General features: G+C 46.2%; 6 protein-coding genes across 6 annotated transcripts; 4 read left to right on the top strand and 2 right to left on the bottom strand.

Annotated features, from left to right (window-relative positions):
- Nucleotides 1-1,438: 1,438 nt before the first annotated feature.
- On the top strand, nt 1,439-1,925 carry LAJ45_11290 (uncharacterized protein; the record flags this gene model as incomplete). The annotated part of the gene is made up of 3 exons (XM_046120799.1): nt 1,439-1,464; nt 1,528-1,647; nt 1,724-1,925. 3 exons carry the CDS (start codon nt 1,439-1,441, stop codon nt 1,923-1,925), a joined length of 348 nt encoding a protein of 115 aa, XP_045966000.1.
- A 1,705-nt stretch (nt 1,926-3,630) lies between these two features.
- Nucleotides 3,631-5,597, top strand: LAJ45_11291 (uncharacterized protein; the record flags this gene model as incomplete). Its single annotated transcript, XM_046120800.1, has 4 exons — nt 3,631-3,645; nt 3,756-3,796; nt 3,859-4,015; nt 4,077-5,597. The coding sequence occupies 4 exons, from the start codon at nt 3,631-3,633 to the stop codon at nt 5,595-5,597; spliced, it is 1,734 nt and encodes a 577-aa protein (XP_045966001.1).
- A 721-nt stretch (nt 5,598-6,318) lies between these two features.
- Nucleotides 6,319-6,751, bottom strand: LAJ45_11292 (uncharacterized protein; the record flags this gene model as incomplete). Its single annotated transcript, XM_046120801.1, has 3 exons — nt 6,319-6,410; nt 6,510-6,621; nt 6,695-6,751. The coding sequence occupies 3 exons, from the start codon at nt 6,749-6,751 to the stop codon at nt 6,319-6,321; spliced, it is 261 nt and encodes an 86-aa protein (XP_045966002.1).
- An 866-nt stretch (nt 6,752-7,617) lies between these two features.
- Nucleotides 7,618-10,243, top strand: LAJ45_11293 (uncharacterized protein; the record flags this gene model as incomplete). The annotated part of the gene is made up of 13 exons (XM_046120802.1): nt 7,618-7,887; nt 7,979-8,015; nt 8,089-8,158; nt 8,230-8,250; nt 8,322-8,348; nt 8,409-8,468; nt 8,537-8,659; nt 8,723-8,946; nt 9,001-9,268; nt 9,335-9,450; nt 9,508-9,633; nt 9,693-10,064; nt 10,158-10,243. 13 exons carry the CDS (start codon nt 7,618-7,620, stop codon nt 10,241-10,243), a joined length of 1,800 nt encoding a protein of 599 aa, XP_045966003.1.
- Nucleotides 10,244-13,298: 3,055 nt separating this feature from the next.
- LAJ45_11294 (uncharacterized protein) lies at nt 13,299-14,881 on the bottom strand (the record flags this gene model as incomplete). The annotated part of the gene is made up of 10 exons (XM_046120803.1): nt 13,299-13,378; nt 13,434-13,717; nt 13,879-13,915; nt 13,977-14,010; nt 14,075-14,132; nt 14,357-14,412; nt 14,495-14,503; nt 14,582-14,631; nt 14,695-14,726; nt 14,835-14,881. 10 exons carry the CDS (start codon nt 14,879-14,881, stop codon nt 13,299-13,301), a joined length of 687 nt encoding a protein of 228 aa, XP_045966004.1.
- Nucleotides 14,882-14,976: 95 nt separating this feature from the next.
- LAJ45_11295 (uncharacterized protein) lies at nt 14,977-16,879 on the top strand (the record flags this gene model as incomplete). The annotated part of the gene is made up of 12 exons (XM_046120804.1): nt 14,977-15,004; nt 15,247-15,257; nt 15,350-15,441; nt 15,545-15,563; nt 15,617-15,932; nt 16,001-16,094; nt 16,154-16,201; nt 16,259-16,362; nt 16,431-16,529; nt 16,577-16,673; nt 16,737-16,771; nt 16,860-16,879. The coding sequence occupies 12 exons, from the start codon at nt 14,977-14,979 to the stop codon at nt 16,877-16,879; spliced, it is 963 nt and encodes a 320-aa protein (XP_045966005.1).
- Nucleotides 16,880-17,093: the final 214 nt, after the last annotated feature.

Genomic DNA, 17,093 nt, shown 5'->3' on the forward strand with positions numbered 1-17,093 from the left:
CCCCCTTTCCATCCCTTCCACTTCATAGATTCTTCTTTGGGGTCTACCTCTTTAGGTACATTAGGTCTAGCTGAGACTCTCTTTCTGCAACACATCCAACCAGAGCTCCCTAGTAGAAACAATATGTTGCGGTTCGTGAATTCTTGGCAGAAACAGACACGGGTCAAGGTCCACTTGTGAATTTGTTTTTTTCCCCTCTAGTTGGGTCGAGATGATGTTCAAATGCATTCCCAAAAGGTCTTATGATTGGGCTAGAAGAGCTGATGAATGTTTTCACCCTCGATCTCAGTCTGCTTCATCCTTTGTTTCCAGTACACCAGGACATCCCATGTTTATTGGGGGGGGGGGCATCGATAATGAGCTGAGATTGCTCGATAGATGAACCTCTCCCGTCTTGGAAATCAACTTTAATAGCGAGCTTAAAGGACTAGAGACTAGACAGGGTGCCCGAGCGACCCGATAACTCTTGTACCTTTTGGTTAAATTTTTAATTTTAATCCCAATTTTTCATGGTGCCTGGTAAGCTCCCATGTCCCATGTGAGCACCTTCAGGGATCGTTCCAGCCACAGGGTGTCAGGGACTGTTCCGGTCAACACCCCTGATAACGAAAGAGGCTTACAGTCATCTACCTATATCGTTCTCAGCCTAGCGCTATATTTTATACGCCCGCCCAGTGACAGCTTATGTGTTTCTATTTTGGGGATTAACGCGATAGCGAGTGAGAAGCTCAAAGCAGGCAGCAAAGATCGGATCTGACGACCTAAAAATCGCGGGTGGTGATTTCGAACAGCCAACATCCGCCGCCAAGCAGCGTCATGTCTTGATATGTAGCCAGATCTCGTGATTTGCTGCATGCAATGTTATATGGTTCAGGTTCGATTTGAGTGATTCTTCAAAGAACAATTGGATTGAACAAAACTTCTTTATGTGGGGAGCCGCAAAGGGCCACGATTTATACGTCAATTGTTTCTCGGCATTGATAACCGGCCTGATACACAATTGCAGAAGCGATATTCTCAAGAAAGCTGCCGCACTGGAGACACTGGAATATGAGATCCGGCGAACGGGAACATACATGTGCATAGAAAACACGGGTACATACATGCCTTGGACTTTGATACGAGCATTATGAACATCCTAGATCCCTACAAAGGTGCCGATTGCTTGTAGCAAGCTGCCCGGGCCGCCGAGTGTGAAGGCGAGATCGCCGAGGTCGTTATCTCAGTCGTCTGAGTCGGTATTGTAGACGAATAATGACGTCGATTCAAAACTGTGGAGAATAAAAACTGGTCAAAGCTTCGCATGCCATTCATGTAAGCGAAAATGCCACCAAGTCGCATGCTCCTTTTCTCTACCAGCCCGAAGCGTTTTCCTATCCGACCACAAAGTTCACGACTTCCAAATATTCATCATCTGACAACCCGAAATCACTCAAATATGAAAGATAAGGCGACAGTCATTGAGTGAGTGTTGGATGACACAATTACTGTTTAAGCGTGAATTTCTGACGAAAAGACTCCGAGTAGTGAGTTTAATGGGCTTGTTAACATGTCATCGGCCGAATTATCGGAATGGTTGAAAGAAGATGCTTCCATCTCCTCTGGATGGACTAAAGATGGTACTGGGGAAACAGTTGGGCATCAGAGGTATGATGCCGCGGCACGGGTTTCCACTAGTACCCTCAAATAAGCGATCAGAGATCTAACGGGGGTAATCTTACAGTGGCCGTCATATAGTTGATATCCTCGAAAACAATCCTGACATGGTCTTGGAGAAATACAGAGATGAGGACATAGACCACATGCGCAAAGTCGTATCTTATTGTAAGCGGCATCTAGCTCAAGAGGAACAGGCAAAGAAGAATACGAACAGTAAGAGTTATAAGTCGCTGAAGAATTGGGGACACGATGCATTGAAGGAATGAGGGAAACTTATAGTTATGGAGATTTAATTTATTCTTCCTTGAGTTCCATCGTTTCAAACCGGCCCGATATCAAAGTAAGCGCTAATATCACATGGAGATTCACCCAAAACCCCGGAGCCAGGACTTTTGGTTACTGAGTCTTCTTAGTGTGTACCCAAGATCCAGAAATCCCACATGCAGTCACTTTGCAGTTAACTTGACCAGCATCATAAAAACGTGGGACCTAGAAAGATATGAAACGTCCTTCTGTGCGTGGGGCAATGCAATGTTAATAAGGCAAGGGTGGTCATCAGCATAAACATATGTGGGGATAGAAATAGCAGTGTTCCAGAAGGAATTTGCATGGTAATTTTCCGCTTGTGATGGTGTTTACGCCTCAATTCTGGCAGCGCGCGCGTGCGATATGCATACAGGACCACCAGCCTGGCCAGGTATCCCACCCACCACGAGAGCTGTGGTGGAGTAGCTACATGCAATCCCTGGGACTAAAGCTTGTTGGAAGAACCTATCGGTTATTATACCGCCAAGAAGCAATATTGTCCTATCGCGGAGATCCAGCAAATGAGGAGAAGCCAAGAATGCTCAGGCAGAGGGTACAAAGAAGTCCATGACACTGGTAGGCGTATGTTTACAGAATCAACCATGTAGTTATTTCTACGGGACACGCGCCATAAAAACGTAGCCGGGCAAAGTACACCCACATTATGTCACGGCCATGTACTCGCAATACATAGATCTACATAATAGTCCTACATACCAACATACATGTACATTACCAACATATGGGTATTAAAAGAGAGCTGCTGATGATGGTGGAGGAGGCTCCAAATGACTTGCATGTTGGTATGTGCGGGACGGATTTCGCCCTGTGCGATGCCAGTCTAATAGGGAGTAAAGACCCCTGGAGCGCGGCCGTTGAGTCGCCCCGTTGAGGTCAGCGAAGGAGCATGGATGTTAGGCGTGGTCCGACGTTCAACCGAGACATTAGCCTCGTTCGCACCGCATTGGGAAGAAGAGTGCACGGAAAAGCACACAAATTGACTTATTCGGTCTAATTTAGGGACATCCTGTGAGTTATTTTTGGGAGGCGAAGTTTCTATTTTAAAGAGGTTGCATGTCCCCACTGTCTGGCCTTCTCAAGGGACTCTCATACTCACCCTCTTACCGCACGTCCGTTCACACCTCTCACAGTAGAGCCGGAAAACCATAGGCAAAAAACAGTAGAGCACGCGAATCTGGGCCCCCCCCGACGTGTTTGACTCTTTCACACACCCCTCAGATATTCCTATATATCTCGGGGAACATCGTCCACACTTCTCTCTTCTATATTCAGAACAGACTCTACTTACCCTCACCCAACATTATCATCACCTCCCATCCCATCCTATCGTTTAAGTAGAAAAGGCAGAGGCTTCTCCACTTTTAACCTGTTTCTATTTAAATAGATCTGCCCCCTCCATTCCCACTACCCAACCGTTATCGCTTCTATTGCATAGAACGTATCCTTCTAGCACCCATTTGTGTTCTTATTATAACCCGTGCCAATTCCGTCGCGTCGCCCAGTCCACACTGTTTCATTAATAGTACACATTCCCCCCCCCCCACCTCACTTGAGTTCATAGCGACTGTACAATTATCGATCTTTGATAATCAGTTGGCGCGTTCTTCTATTTTTTGGCGTCCTGGCTAGTAATTAGCTTTCACCATGGGCCGAAGAAAGGTACATACTATACATGCGTGCACTTCCCTTCGTTCTATCCTATTCTGCTCACGCGTTGTCTGAGATTCCCTTTCTTTGATCGCGCAAACGGCTAACACATCGTCGCATAGATTGAAATTAAACCGATCAAAGATGACCGTAACCGTCAAGTGTAAGCCTCTTTTTTTGTATTGTTATCCGTTGTCGGACAGTTTGTGTTGACATTCTCGATAGAACGTTTCTCAAACGTAAAGGCGGTTTATTCAAGAAAGCGCATGAGTTATCCGTGCTCTGCAACGTTGACATTGCCGTTATAATATTCGGCGCCAACAAAAAGTTGTACCAGTTCTCATCAGCGGACGTTCAGGAGATTATTAGTCGGCATAGCTATGTATGTTGATCCTCCCCAGATGGTTCTTTCTGATCGCGAACCATGAGCTAACTCGAAGCAGTATGAAAACGCGCACGAACATAAAGGGCCAGCCGATTTTCAGGCCAAGGCGGACGCTGGTGATGATGACGATGACGACGATGTTGATGATGTCCCTCTAGAGAGGGAAGCTTCAGTGCTTCATCATCTACATGCACCATCCCAGATGCACAATAGGCAGCACACTGCCTCTGCGTCCCCACCCATACCTCCAAAGAACCTTGTAGGAGGACAGTATCAACCGATGCCTCAGATGGTAGCCCGTACGACACCACAGCCTTCGCGCCCCAACTCGCGAAACCAAAGGCGGGATAGCTCAAATCTAGTACCCCAGAATCCTTACCCAACATCTCAGGCTCAGCAACAGAACGGATATCCAGCATATGGCATGCCAAACACCTCGGTTTATAACCCGCAAACGAATAACTCAGTCATGGGTATGTCTGTGCAACAAGCACAGTCGTATCAAGCCTTCCAACAGCAGCAGCAGCAACAGCAGCAGCAGCAACAGCAGCAGCAGCAACAGCAGCAGCAGCAACAGCAGCAGCAGCAACCGCAAACACAGGCTCAATCGCAGGCCCAAGTATTCATAGGTGAGGCCAATAGGCGACAATCTATGCCGCCAGCTATGCCTATGCCAATGCCACCGGCTTTTCCGTCGGGACCGGATAGGATGCCTTCTGAAGGGCCGCCACGCATTGACACTCACCCTGCTGTCATACAGAAGCGCGCTCCAGCAAAGTCTCGAAGTATGTTCACTCCAGTGGGCCCTAGTGATTCCCTACTTGCGCAACATTTCTATGGCGACCGGGTGCAAGGGTCACAACGATCGCACTCTGTAGACGTTGCTACCCTGTCAAGACCGGCTGCAAATACAACTGTTCCAGAAAGCACAAAGCCCGACAATATCCCAGAGTCCTCTCCAAAGCCTGCAAATACAATTCCTCCCATAACTCGCCAAGACTCGATTCCACCGCCACCCTCTCGTACCAATAGTATGGTTTCCAATTCCGGCAAGCCGGGGGGATCTAGACCTAGACTTAAGGTGCAAATTCCCAGCGAGCATTCAGACGCCGGTAGTGCTACTGGTGAATCATCTGCACATGAGTCCTCTGGAACTACAGGAAACCATTCGGCAAAGGGCGTGAACGAGGGAGGTCATACTGTTCTTCCACCCCCTTCGCCAAGTGTTGGAACTCTTTTGAGTGCAGGTGCCACTGGCCCAGTAAATCCATTTGCTCGTCCGCCTCCTACAACTGGACCAACTGAGCAAACCCCTATATCTGCACTTCCTAGCCGTTTTGTGGATCATGGGTTGCTGCCATCACCTTCAGTATTCTATGCGGATTGGCCCGGTTATAACCATCGAGCCACTGATAATATATTGCCCAGCCCCATCAACTACACTACACCAGTAGTAGGCACAGGAAGCAATATTTTCAAGGATCCTCCAGAGAGCAATGGGAAAAGGAAAAGCCCATCTTCATCGGACCATGAGGATGAGGGAGCTATATCGTCCTTTCAGAAACGTGTGAAAACATAGAAGGCTTACTATGGTAATCCTACTGGGAGGCATCGTTTGTTTGAGTTCATACAGTTTTTAATGTTCTTTCGTGGCGTCCCTTTTCGGTTTGAATAGGCACTCGCTTGATCTTTTTCACACTTATTTCTTTTGTTTTTATGATAGTAGGAAGGGTGGACGAATTTCTTTTTTACGCTGGGAACGGAAATCGGCGTTATCCGTTCGTTGTGTTTTTATTTCCATTGTCATGATTCTTCGGGCTGTCTTGCCGGCTTTTTTCCTTCTTTTCGCCCACTTTCACTTTCTCGGTCCATATGGTTTGGGTTGGTTTTTATTTCTTATTTATTATGGACTTCTGGTCGATTTCTCATTCCACCGTTTTCCTTTTACAGCTTGCATTTGCATGGTTGGGTCTTATTATTTTTGTATCTTGCATTCTGACTGAGTTTGATTGCCATTGGGTGTTGGTTGGAACTCCTGGAAAGACTTGATGGGAAGGGATATGAAGTATGAAGTACGTAGCTATTGACTTGTACAAATTTAAAAATAAATTTGATGAGAAGGAGAACTTAAAAGACAACCGTGTATATTAGTGCCTGTAACGAAAGAAAAAGTATAGATGATTTCGGATGAAAGTGAAAGGGTGCGAGTTAGAATAAAACTAAGATGAACCCCCACACAATCAAATTTTGGGGAGGCGGTTACAGGTTTTCCTTGTCGTCCCGAGAGTACTGTGGGCCTATCATTGCTTCTGGGCAGCAGAGGTGCTTTGAATTTGATCTACCCTAACGTCCCGGCTCTGCTCGATCGCCAAGTCCCAGCGCTTGTGTAGCCCTATAGATTTGGTCTTAACAAAAAATAACGCTTAAACACGTACGCGGCGTAGAACGCGTCAAAAGACCTACACGCAAAGTCGCACAAGACATAACATACCTGTCACGTCCTCACAGTTTTTAGCAGCCGTCTCTATATCTTCATGGATCGCGCCCACAAGCTGTTTCATCGACTCTAGTGTTGCACGCACGATCCTGAGGGTTGCAAGCTCCTAAGCAGAGTGAACATTTGGTGGCTTGCAATTGAGAACTGGATCGATAGACTTAGCAAAGCCCGAGACTTACATCCTTGAGGGCAGCCTCCTCGTCGTTAGAGGGAATGCCGCTGCTAGTTGATGACATTTCTGCAAGTGGGTGCCGTGTAACGTTCACAAGTGCCGTATATCCCCCGATTGACTGGTCTGATGTGGAGAACTCCGTGATATTGGGCAGAAAAAGTGAAGGAAATGCTCTTCGGGGAACGGCGGTTGAACGTTGGTTGATTGCAAGTAGAAAAAGCAAATTGGACGTTGTTAAAGGTGCGACATACATGTAGATAGTTACCGACAGAGCCGGCCAAGCCCTGAATGCTTCCGGCATAAAGTTGGTACTTGGATTGCTTTCTCTATGTACTTGCGGCGAACTGCGATAGGCACTGAAATGTTCGGCCATGTGCTACCTATAGAAGTCACCGGATAATTTACTTCATCGTCTTATTCTAGCTCTTCATTGGCTCTCTTGTTTGCCTCTTTACCAACACTTACCCCAGCGTGGGGACCGACTAGGATATCGTTTCCTGCATACCGGACAAAGCCGAAAGGTAGCAGGCATCAAATCCCGTATTGGGCTTGATTACCCTCGCTCGCTTCTTTATGATGGCTGTTTTGGCGAGTTTAAGGCTTGTTAGGCCAGTGGGCCTGAGGGGGTGGTGACAATGCGTCTAGAGTAGATTCTAGATTCGTGCAAGTAGAAGAGTTAAAGGCGAAATCGAGACTAGTTTCTCCATCAATGATTATTTATGACCCAACGAGTTCCGTACAATAGTTCGAAAGCTCATTCAAACCGCTTTTTTTTTTCTGTCCCTCTTCTTTCCCTTCTTTCTCATCTTAGTTCCTTTCTTCGGAACCTATCAAACCTTAGTAGAGGTATCTATTCACCCGAGACTATCATCACGCTATAGTAGTCTCCCCCCTTCGCCCGAAACTCCTAAATTTCATTAAAGAAATATCATGGAGAATTCTTCAGAGACCGTTGCAGCAGCAGCATCCCCCCCTCCCGTAGCAGGGGAAGCTGCATCATCGTTAGATCATCGGTCTGAGAAGGATGCCCCGACTGAAACCGAAGCGTCAAGTTCGACATATGACGAATTGGGTCCTAACAATTCTGATTCCCGAATGGAGAAGCAACATGAGTCACCAGAAACAAATAGACCAGCGGAGAATGAGCAACCAGAAGAATTGAACTCTCGCAGGAAAGCCATCATTGTGCTTGCGCTTTGTGTAGGTTTACCTCTTTTTAAGGAAACTTCGAGAGTTTGGAGGATTCAGAAGGGTTGGTCTGGGGCTTGAGTATGCTGATTGATTCTTCTAGTTATGTGTGTTTTTGTCTGCTCTTGATCAAACAATTAGTAAGAACATATGAAACAATAACTATATACTTGTCTGGCTTTTGAAGCTACAGCTGATATTAACGAATCATAGTAACAACCGCCATTCCTGTGATAGCTGGGCGATTCAAGTCGCCAGCAGCTTATACTTGGATCGGCAGCTCGTTAGTCTATCCGTCCTATGTACAGTTTTTGAAGTGTTTAGGTTAACCTCAGGGTTCGCTATTGTTTGTAGTTATCTATTGGCTTCAGCAGCGTTGGTGCCCCGACCCCCTTACGGATCGCAACTTAAATTACAGTCTATTAACTCAAGGTCCGGATACGCAGCTTACTGCCATCATGGGGTAAATTCAGGTAAGGATCCCTCCTAGGAGATATGGATATGACGTTTACTGAATGGGCCAATTTTTAAAGTGACATATGGGGCCGGAAACCAGTCCTGTTATCTGCCTGCATTATATTCTTGATTGGGAGGTATACTTGTACATGTGTTACCACTTTCATTAGGATTTTCAAAAGCTCATATATGATTCATGCGATAGTATATTATGCGCCGCTGCACAAAATATCGGGATGCTGCTGGCAGGTCGAGTGATCCAGGGAATTGGAGCAGGTGGACAGCTAGGGCTCGTGAACGTTACCATATCGGATCTGGTAGCCGTGAGGTACAAACTTCCCAGTGAACCCAGGCGGATATAGGGGCGCCTGCTTATAAAGTGTCTTAATAGGGAACGAGGCATATACCTATCCTATGTCGGGCTTACATGGGCATTCGCCTCTGCAATTGGTCCAGTGTTGGGGGGCGTTTTCACCGAAAAGGCAACATGGAGGCTCTGCTTCTGGATCAATATCCCAATTGGTGTTATTGCGATATTAGGATTGGTGATTTTCCTGCATCTTGAGTCGCCTCGGATTTCTTTCAGTGAGGGCCTATTAAGAGTGGATTGGCTAGGTAAGTGCTCCTAGAGCTCTGACGAGAAGGTGCCTTTTACTGATTAAACCCAAGGGACCGCTCTCATCGTTTCTGGAACCGTGCTCTTTTTGTTAGGCTTGGAGTTTGGGGGCGTATCGCACCCATGGAACTCGCCAATGGTGTTTTGCTGCATCATAATCGGGCTGCTTTTGGTGGCTACTTTTGTATTTGTGGAATGGAAGATAGCCAAAATACCCATCATGCCCCTGAGGCTATTTAATCATCGGACTAATGCGTGCTGCTATCTGATCGGTTTCCTACATGGCATGATATTCATTGCGGGGTGCTACTTTATTCCACTGTAGGTTCCCCTCCATCCCTGACTATTGCAAGTTTAAAGCTTATCTCTTTCTCCACACCAATGCAGATACTTTCAAGCTGCACGCGGAGATTCAGCCCTGCTATCAGGGGTCTTCGTATTGCCATATGTCATCGTGCTTTCCTTAGTGTCCGCTGCATCCGGCTTCCTCATTGCAAGAACAGGTTGGTAAACCCTGTATTAAGCGTTGACCCATAGCCGTTTACTAATCGCCTATGAAGGCCAATATCAGCAGGTAATTTGGGGCGGAACAGCCATAATGGCACTTGGAATAGGCCTCCTTGTAAATCTCGACCGAACTAGCAGCTGGTCAAAACTCGCCATATACCAGATTCTGGCAGGAATTGGTAAATGCAATCATTTCCCCCCCCCATGATTACTAACCAATCGATTAACCGAGTGATAGGCTGTGGTCCACTTTTCCAATCTCCCCTAATTGCGATCCACGCGACGATTGACCATAAAGATGTTGGCACCGCCACTACCACATTTGCTTTCGTTAGATCTCTCGGCACTGCGCTCGCGATCTGTATCGGCCTTGTTGTGTTCCAGAATATGATGGAGAACCAGTCGGTAGAGTTAGCGGCTTCATCCTTGTCGAGGGAGGCAGTGCATGCAATCTCTGGGAGCTCAGCGGCGGCGTCCGTTGGTTATGTTCAACAATTGCCAGAGGAGCAGAAGATTATCGCGCAGGATGCGTATGCAAAGGCGTTGAGTACCATGTGGTACCTTTTTATGGCTGTGGCGATATTGGCTGTATTTGCATCAATTGGAATTGGTATGAGCCCATCTCCTCCCCCCGGTTTATAGAACCTCTACTCTTAACTGCTTGATATCTGACCTATGCTAACTGGCTTTATCTTACGTGTAGGCCGGCACCACCTTAGCGACAAGGTTGAATCGGCGCAACCTGCAAAAGCGCGGAAGAGCAGAAAGAAGAGCGAGGAGATCGTATAAGCTTGGGCATTACCGTTATGGCATCTTAAAAGTATCACTTATGTTTCTTTGCCAGTCAATCATTGTATATTAGGGTTGTTTCATTTATCGCGAGATTACGAGGCGTTGGTCCAATTACATAAAAGGTTGCTCAAAATATCAAAGCAATAAAAGTTCAATCTTTAAAATCATAGCTACTGCTATTTTGATACCCCGGTAATGGAGATAAGGTCATAAAGTATCACTCGGGGCATGTTTAAGGTGTGAGGTATTGCGTTATTGGTCAGCCTGACTGTTACAGTGCCATATAACATAGGCATCCCATCAAATTTATATTAGACTGGCAATAGTAAGGAGCCAATGTAGCAGGTTGAGGAGTGACAAAAACACTCAACCGTGCCGAGTTAGTTGGCACTGAGAGCTTGCTGATGAGATCACGAGAGAAGTTTTTTCAAATAGTCTTCTGGACCAGCCAGAGTCACAATGTGATAGAAGGATCTCAACAAGACGCTCTCCCGTTCACTAACTGCAAAACCCGACTCCCCAATTTAAGAGGATATCTATGTAGACCGTAATACCACTCGAATTCGGTCCCAGCTATATATCAAAAAAATTAATATCTATAAAATATTGAGATAAAAATTACAGAAAAGGTCTAAAGTGACACATTTTTCGGTAGGCGTGCTCTACAATAACGCGTGGCGCGAGATAACAGTACAGTTTGCTATGATGAGAGATGGGGGGATCGATGTGATTGAGCTATTAAATATCATAGATGGTTGAGCATTAACATCAAAGAGTCAGGGTTCTACTTCATCTTGGCACACCGCCAAGATCAAGTATCACTTCTGGCGCAGCATCCACCATGAGCGAGTGGTCTAGTGGTTAACCATTAGACTGCTCGTCGGGTTAGACACCGAGTGTTTACCCAGGATAAGGTCCTGGGTTCAAACCAGGGGTGGGGGTAGTAGCGCTCACTGATCAATAAGTCGCTGCAGTACCTTTTGTTGTTCTTTTTTGGAGTGAAATAAACTGGGAGGCTACTTTCTTTTTGCTACTCTAGAGGAGGATCTGGAAGAGATGAGTGATGAGGCTGGGAATCGACCCTTATTACTGGCTTTGCCTGATGTCTCGTGCTCTTGGCGTAGGGTTAAGTAAACTTTCTATTTTGGATTATAGAGAATTTTCTCATTTTTGATCATGTGTTACTCCAGAGCACGTATACCGAAAATATGTCGTTTTAGACCTTTTCTATAAAAACTAATAAAGCTAAATTAACGAAGTCATGAACTATCACTCGACACATCCTCCAATAGAGATTTGTTCTGTACATCCTCCCACCGGCATTGCAATCGAGTATGGCCTACCAGCATTGGGGTTATATTATTCGGTGATTGCCCTTAGTTTATAGGGCGCCGATTCCATTTCAGACTGTGAGGTAAATGGGGAAGTAAAAACCAAGGGTTCGTAGTTGATGAGGAGTTCGGTATCTCGCCCTGGGGCAGGAGATTAAGTTTTGGTGGCTTAGTTCTGTTAAATAAAGATAAAGAGGAGAGATACATCCTGTATAAGATAAAGCAGAATCGCCTACTAAAAGCCAAAGATTTTGTGTTAAGATTTTCTTAAAGTTAACGCAGTCGAATCTCCCTATAAGGGTACCTTTTATAAGAATAATCACTCTAGCTTTCAGCCCTTATTAGGCCTTTAAAGTATAAATTGACCCTTGCTATAAAGGTACACGCCATATAAGAGTACCAATTCCTGGTCCTGAACGTACCCTTATATGGAAATTCGACTCTAGCATGCTCCCCCACCGTAACCACCAAAGATTATCGGGACGAAATAATGCTAGAAAAGGTTAGAAAAAGTAAATTGAGGTAGATCAATCTACCAGAAATCCAAGCATTATGCAATTACGTAAAGAAACAGAGCTAGATCTACTTAAAAAAAATAGGTCATGAAATAGGAGCCAAAGTTCGAAGGTATACGGACAGCGAGTTCACACTACATGCGGGACCCTACCAAACTCATATAATGGGTTAACCAAAAACACAAGTCAAAAGCCTACAGAACCACAACCCGCTCTTTTAAATCCCCGACTGTAGCCCATAAATCAAGAGGAGAAAAGATGTCAGTGAGGAGACGGTGGCAATACCAAAGCATGCCCTCAATCATGCGGGTCGAAGGTAAAAGCCTAGCAAACAATAGCGGGGTGATGTTGTGTATGTGGAATGAGATATGAGGAGAGGTTTATAGCGACTTGGGGGCTGTATCTCCGCATCTTCCAACCTAGCAGCTTCAATGCTGCTTAATAAAGCCCAGAAAATACACCAAAGCAAAGATTGGGGTCGAGCCAAGGATAAAATCACATTCAATTAATGAATTAAACAAATTGGAAAAGAAAAAAAGGGTAAAATCACGAAAGATCACTCGACTGTACCCAAGCCTGCAAATAAGCAGCCAAGCCCGGCCAATGTTCCCTCTAGCTACCGGATACATCAAGTTTACCGTATCTGTATTTGTCTTAGCCGCCTTTATGTCTAACGGAGCAATTCTTTTATTTCAATCACCCTCACAACACCACCTAGCTCCTCGTTTCTCTTCAACCATATGTATCGTTTGAATAAAAAAGAGCATAAGCCCTACGTACCCTGTAGGTATTTTTCTAGTGACTATCTATAGTCACATAAAGTTAGATATTGATCGATTATCATCGACCAATATATAGTCGAATAGTCGACGGCCGCAATTGGACTCAATTGGAAGGGAAGCAGCCCTATTGAGGGTATGGCCTCCCATGTGATAGTAGTGGCTTATCAAGGTGTCAGAAGGTGTATCGTAATACATATCCGGCAAAAGCCAGCGTCATAAATATAGAAGAATTGATTCTTATGACTGTCTAACGGTCAATCGGCCTCTCTGTGTATATGACCTTCGCCCTGAGGTCGAACCACTTTATATACCCAGATCATCTATCGCAAGAATATCGCAGCACCAGTTACATATATATAAAACCTTACATCTAAACTCTAAAAGGTGATAAGTACTCGCAACTTGGCCGGTTATACTTTAATGCTCAACTCTCCACCTCCTCCTGCTCATCTGTACTCCTTGGGTCAGAGAATCCTCTCCCATCCCTCGCTATCAGCATATTTACTGCATCCACTATGGTCAGCTAAAGCCTCTCACGTCTACCAAGAGTGCTACAAACCAATTTCCGCAAGCTCTGCTATGTGGTTATCCCTCGACCGGGGATGCAGCTCCATGATAGCAGCATGCAGATGTAGCAGGTACTCTCTATTCTCGCCCGAGGGTCCACGAGAATCGAAGATATGCCTGGCAAGATCGTCGGCAGATGGGATATCTTTGACGAATTGTGGGTTGTCGGGGGTGCCGATGTAGACGGTTGTGATGATTGGGGGGAGGGTGGGGTCCGCTTGGTGCACTGGGACGGTGTGAATGGAGTAGCCGTTAATTTCGCGGATGTCAAGGTATCTGGTGCGAGGTGAGTACGTGAAAGAAGTTCCCAGAGGGCGCTGATGGGTGGATAAAGCCTGGGTATGGCATTGATATCTATTATTATCGTGACCGTAGAAGGCCACACCCTAGCTTTTCTTCCACCACCAGATATTTGTCACAGGGCGGACAGCAATTACTTTTTTACTTCTTCCACCTTGGGTTTTTCGATCCTGTCTATATTAATTGTTACCTCAAGTGATTCCTGATGGATAGAGACAGAGTTAGCGGCACGTACACGCTACTCCCCATATAACATCGTCGGCTTCGTGCTGAAATTTGAAATTAGTGAGCTTTAATATATGAGCTCGGGGTGCTCAACAGCAGGGAGACTACATGATCATTCAATTTCTCCCAGTTCGATCTGGAGATCAATGTTACGACTCGACCGGGACTTTATAACTCATAGAGCCTAGTTAGCCTATGCGCTCAAAGGTAGCTTTCTCACGAACTAGCATCTAAAATGATCTCTTATGGGATACGTTTCACACTAGTATTCTCTTTCTCAGAAATAGTAACAGATCCCAAAAGAGATCCCAGAGTTAATTGCTAGTAACTTCGTGCAGTTCATGATCGCCGAGTATTTTTATTTGGAAAAGACGACGGTGCCACACGTACGCTTCTGGAGTACCCCTGTGATCTTCACTGGATAGAAGAAGCCGGTCAGCCTTGGCCTATTTACGTATCGATGAGGGGGTTGGTTATGGAGTGATGGGCTGTGTAGGTGTGTGCATATGTGTGCTATCCCAGGCGAACCAACCTCGCCTAAGTATTGTAAAACGATATTGTCAGCAGTGGTGGTTGGCGTGGTGACACTTGGTTCCTGGATATAGTGGCTCATACCTGCCAAAAGCGCCTCACGTAGCCTTTAATGTAGCCAGGAATCCTCCGGTCTGTAGGTTTGTTAGAGTTTGCTTGTTTCTTGTTAGTGCGTGTAGAATATTTTTTCTACCTACCATAATGCGGAGGCGGTTTCCAAATGAGGCTCCTGTGGTTCGAATAAGCACAAATCAGTCAAAACTGCCCTTAAGTGGTTGCGTGCGCCTCGATAATGCGTAGGAGAGCTGAGGTTTAGCTGTGGGCCAAGAGTACAGACCCATAGCCAAATAGCCAGTACTCGTCTGGAGACTGTTCAGTGGTCATTTTAATGGTGATGTCCAGGTGTTCAGATGTTTAGATGTGCAGTGGGGTATTGTAGGGATAGTATGTCAACGTCACGGACGAGGGGGCATTCAGGGATGATTGATAGAATAGGTAAGAAGAATGGTAAGGATACGTTAGTTACATGTATGTAGGTACGTCTCCGGACCCTTCTACGCCTTGTGGAGGGGTTGTCTCCAGCCACAGAAGCCTAAATCGAACCCCACCAAGACCTCTGGGCCTATTCAAAGAAGTTCTTATTGCCTTGGGTCCCACCCCCCTTGACTGTCCGCATCTCATCCTCATCATCTCAAACTTCCCCTCCCTATTCACCCCATCTGCCTTGACCTATTAGAAGTATTATATAGTCCTTAACTCGGTAAGTAAATGGGCACTCTTTAAATACTGCTTCCTCTTCCTCTACTTCGTTGTTGCTTTACGTAGTACACTACTGACCTAGAGCTCCTTCAGCCCCGAACCCCGCTAAACCACACATTTACATCTCTTTCACCGAGATATACTATGGCCTACAGAAATACCTCCAACCCCGATGAGTTACCAGCGTAAGAAAATCACCTCCCCGCTCGTTCCCCCAGAACCTCATGTCTTGGTGGATCACCAGACCGACCGTACCATCTGAACACGCGCGCTAACACACTTACGCAGTCATGCCGAGCCCGAACAGGTGCGATCATATGCGCACTCCTTCCAAGCATCTTAAAAACTAAAATTCCGTAGGCCGCGCAAATGATGGGAGGCTACGAGAACCGTCCGCCCCCAGCCCGACCCGCAGGAAGTTTTGGCTCCCAGGGCGGTCAGAAGCCCATGTCACCTCCCGTACATGACCCCTACAGGCAGCAACAGCAACAGGGATACAATCGCCCGCACCAGGGGCAGTATGCTTCGCCGCCGCCAGGCCACTATAACAACCCCCCGCCTGGCTCATTTGCACAGCAGCGCCCGCCACCGGTGTCGAGACCACCACCGACCCCGGCGCCGCCACAAGGAGTAGATCCAACTTTGTTGCCACTTTTTAAGGCGGTAGATAAGGATGGTGGGTTTGGGGTTTTAACGAAGCTCTTTTGTAGGTATAATTGACTGATTTTGGTGGTTCCTTAATAGGAAGTGGGCAGCTTAGTGAGAAAGAGTTGCGCGCAGCGCTGGTGAATGGAGATTGGACTTCGTTTGATCCGCATACAGTCAGGATGATGATCAGGTGAGCTTTTTTCTCTTCATGATTTTTGATGGGCATCTGTAAATAACTGGGATATGTAGAATGTTTGACACCGATCGCTCAGGAACTATTGGCTTCAACGAGTTCTGGTTTGTTGCCGTCATACCTCCCTCGAAATTGAATTTTTAACTAACAAACTCGGATAGTGGACTATGGGGATTCTTGGCAGCCTGGAGAGCCCTCTTTGATCGTTTTGATACTGACCAAAGTGGCAACATTTCCTACCAAGAGTTCACCAATGCCCTGGCTGGTGCGTGTCGCTCGCTGTTCCCCTCCCGCTGGTGCAAAGGAAGAAGACGACTGACATATTCCATGAAGCATTCGGGTACCGCCTTTCGCCCCAGTTTGTGCAGCTGCTTTTCAGGTCTTATGACCGAAGAGGTCAGGATCCTCAACCGGCAGCTGTTGTCCCGCAAGGTGGGCTGCGGTGCCCTCCCTGCATCGCTAGGCTAACAATGGTGTAGGCCAAGACGCAATTAGCTTCGATCTGTTTGTGCAGAGTTGTATCTCACTAAAGCGGATGACTGAAGTCTTCAAGAAATACGATGATGACAGAGATGGGTAATTCTCCCTCCCTCCTTCCGCCATTGATCACCGTAAACTAATCGGCATGGTATGATGTAGGTACATAACATTGAGTTTCGAAGAGTTCCTGACCGGTAAGTCCACATGTACTTGAAGTTAGGAGTTTTCCCACCCAAACCTCCGACTAATGAATTTTCCCCTTTGTTCCCCCCCCCGGTTTAGAAATCCTCCGTCAGCGTTGAAAACTCACTGAAACAACAAAGTATTCTGTTTTGATCGGATGGAGAATTCCTAGTGGCACGATGCTCTCTCATTTTTATCCAGTATTTTCCTCCTTCCTTCCTATTTATTCTTATCTTGAAACAACATCTTCTTCAGCATGACAATTGGGGATATTGATTCCCCGGTGTCGTACCCCAAGTTCCGGTACACTTTCGCTCCATTTATTCAAAATAG

Source organism: Morchella importuna (assembly GCF_003444635.1).
Source record: "Morchella importuna strain M04M26 chromosome Unknown Morimp01GS062, whole genome shotgun sequence".
Taxonomy (NCBI): domain Eukaryota; kingdom Fungi; phylum Ascomycota; class Pezizomycetes; order Pezizales; family Morchellaceae; genus Morchella; species Morchella importuna.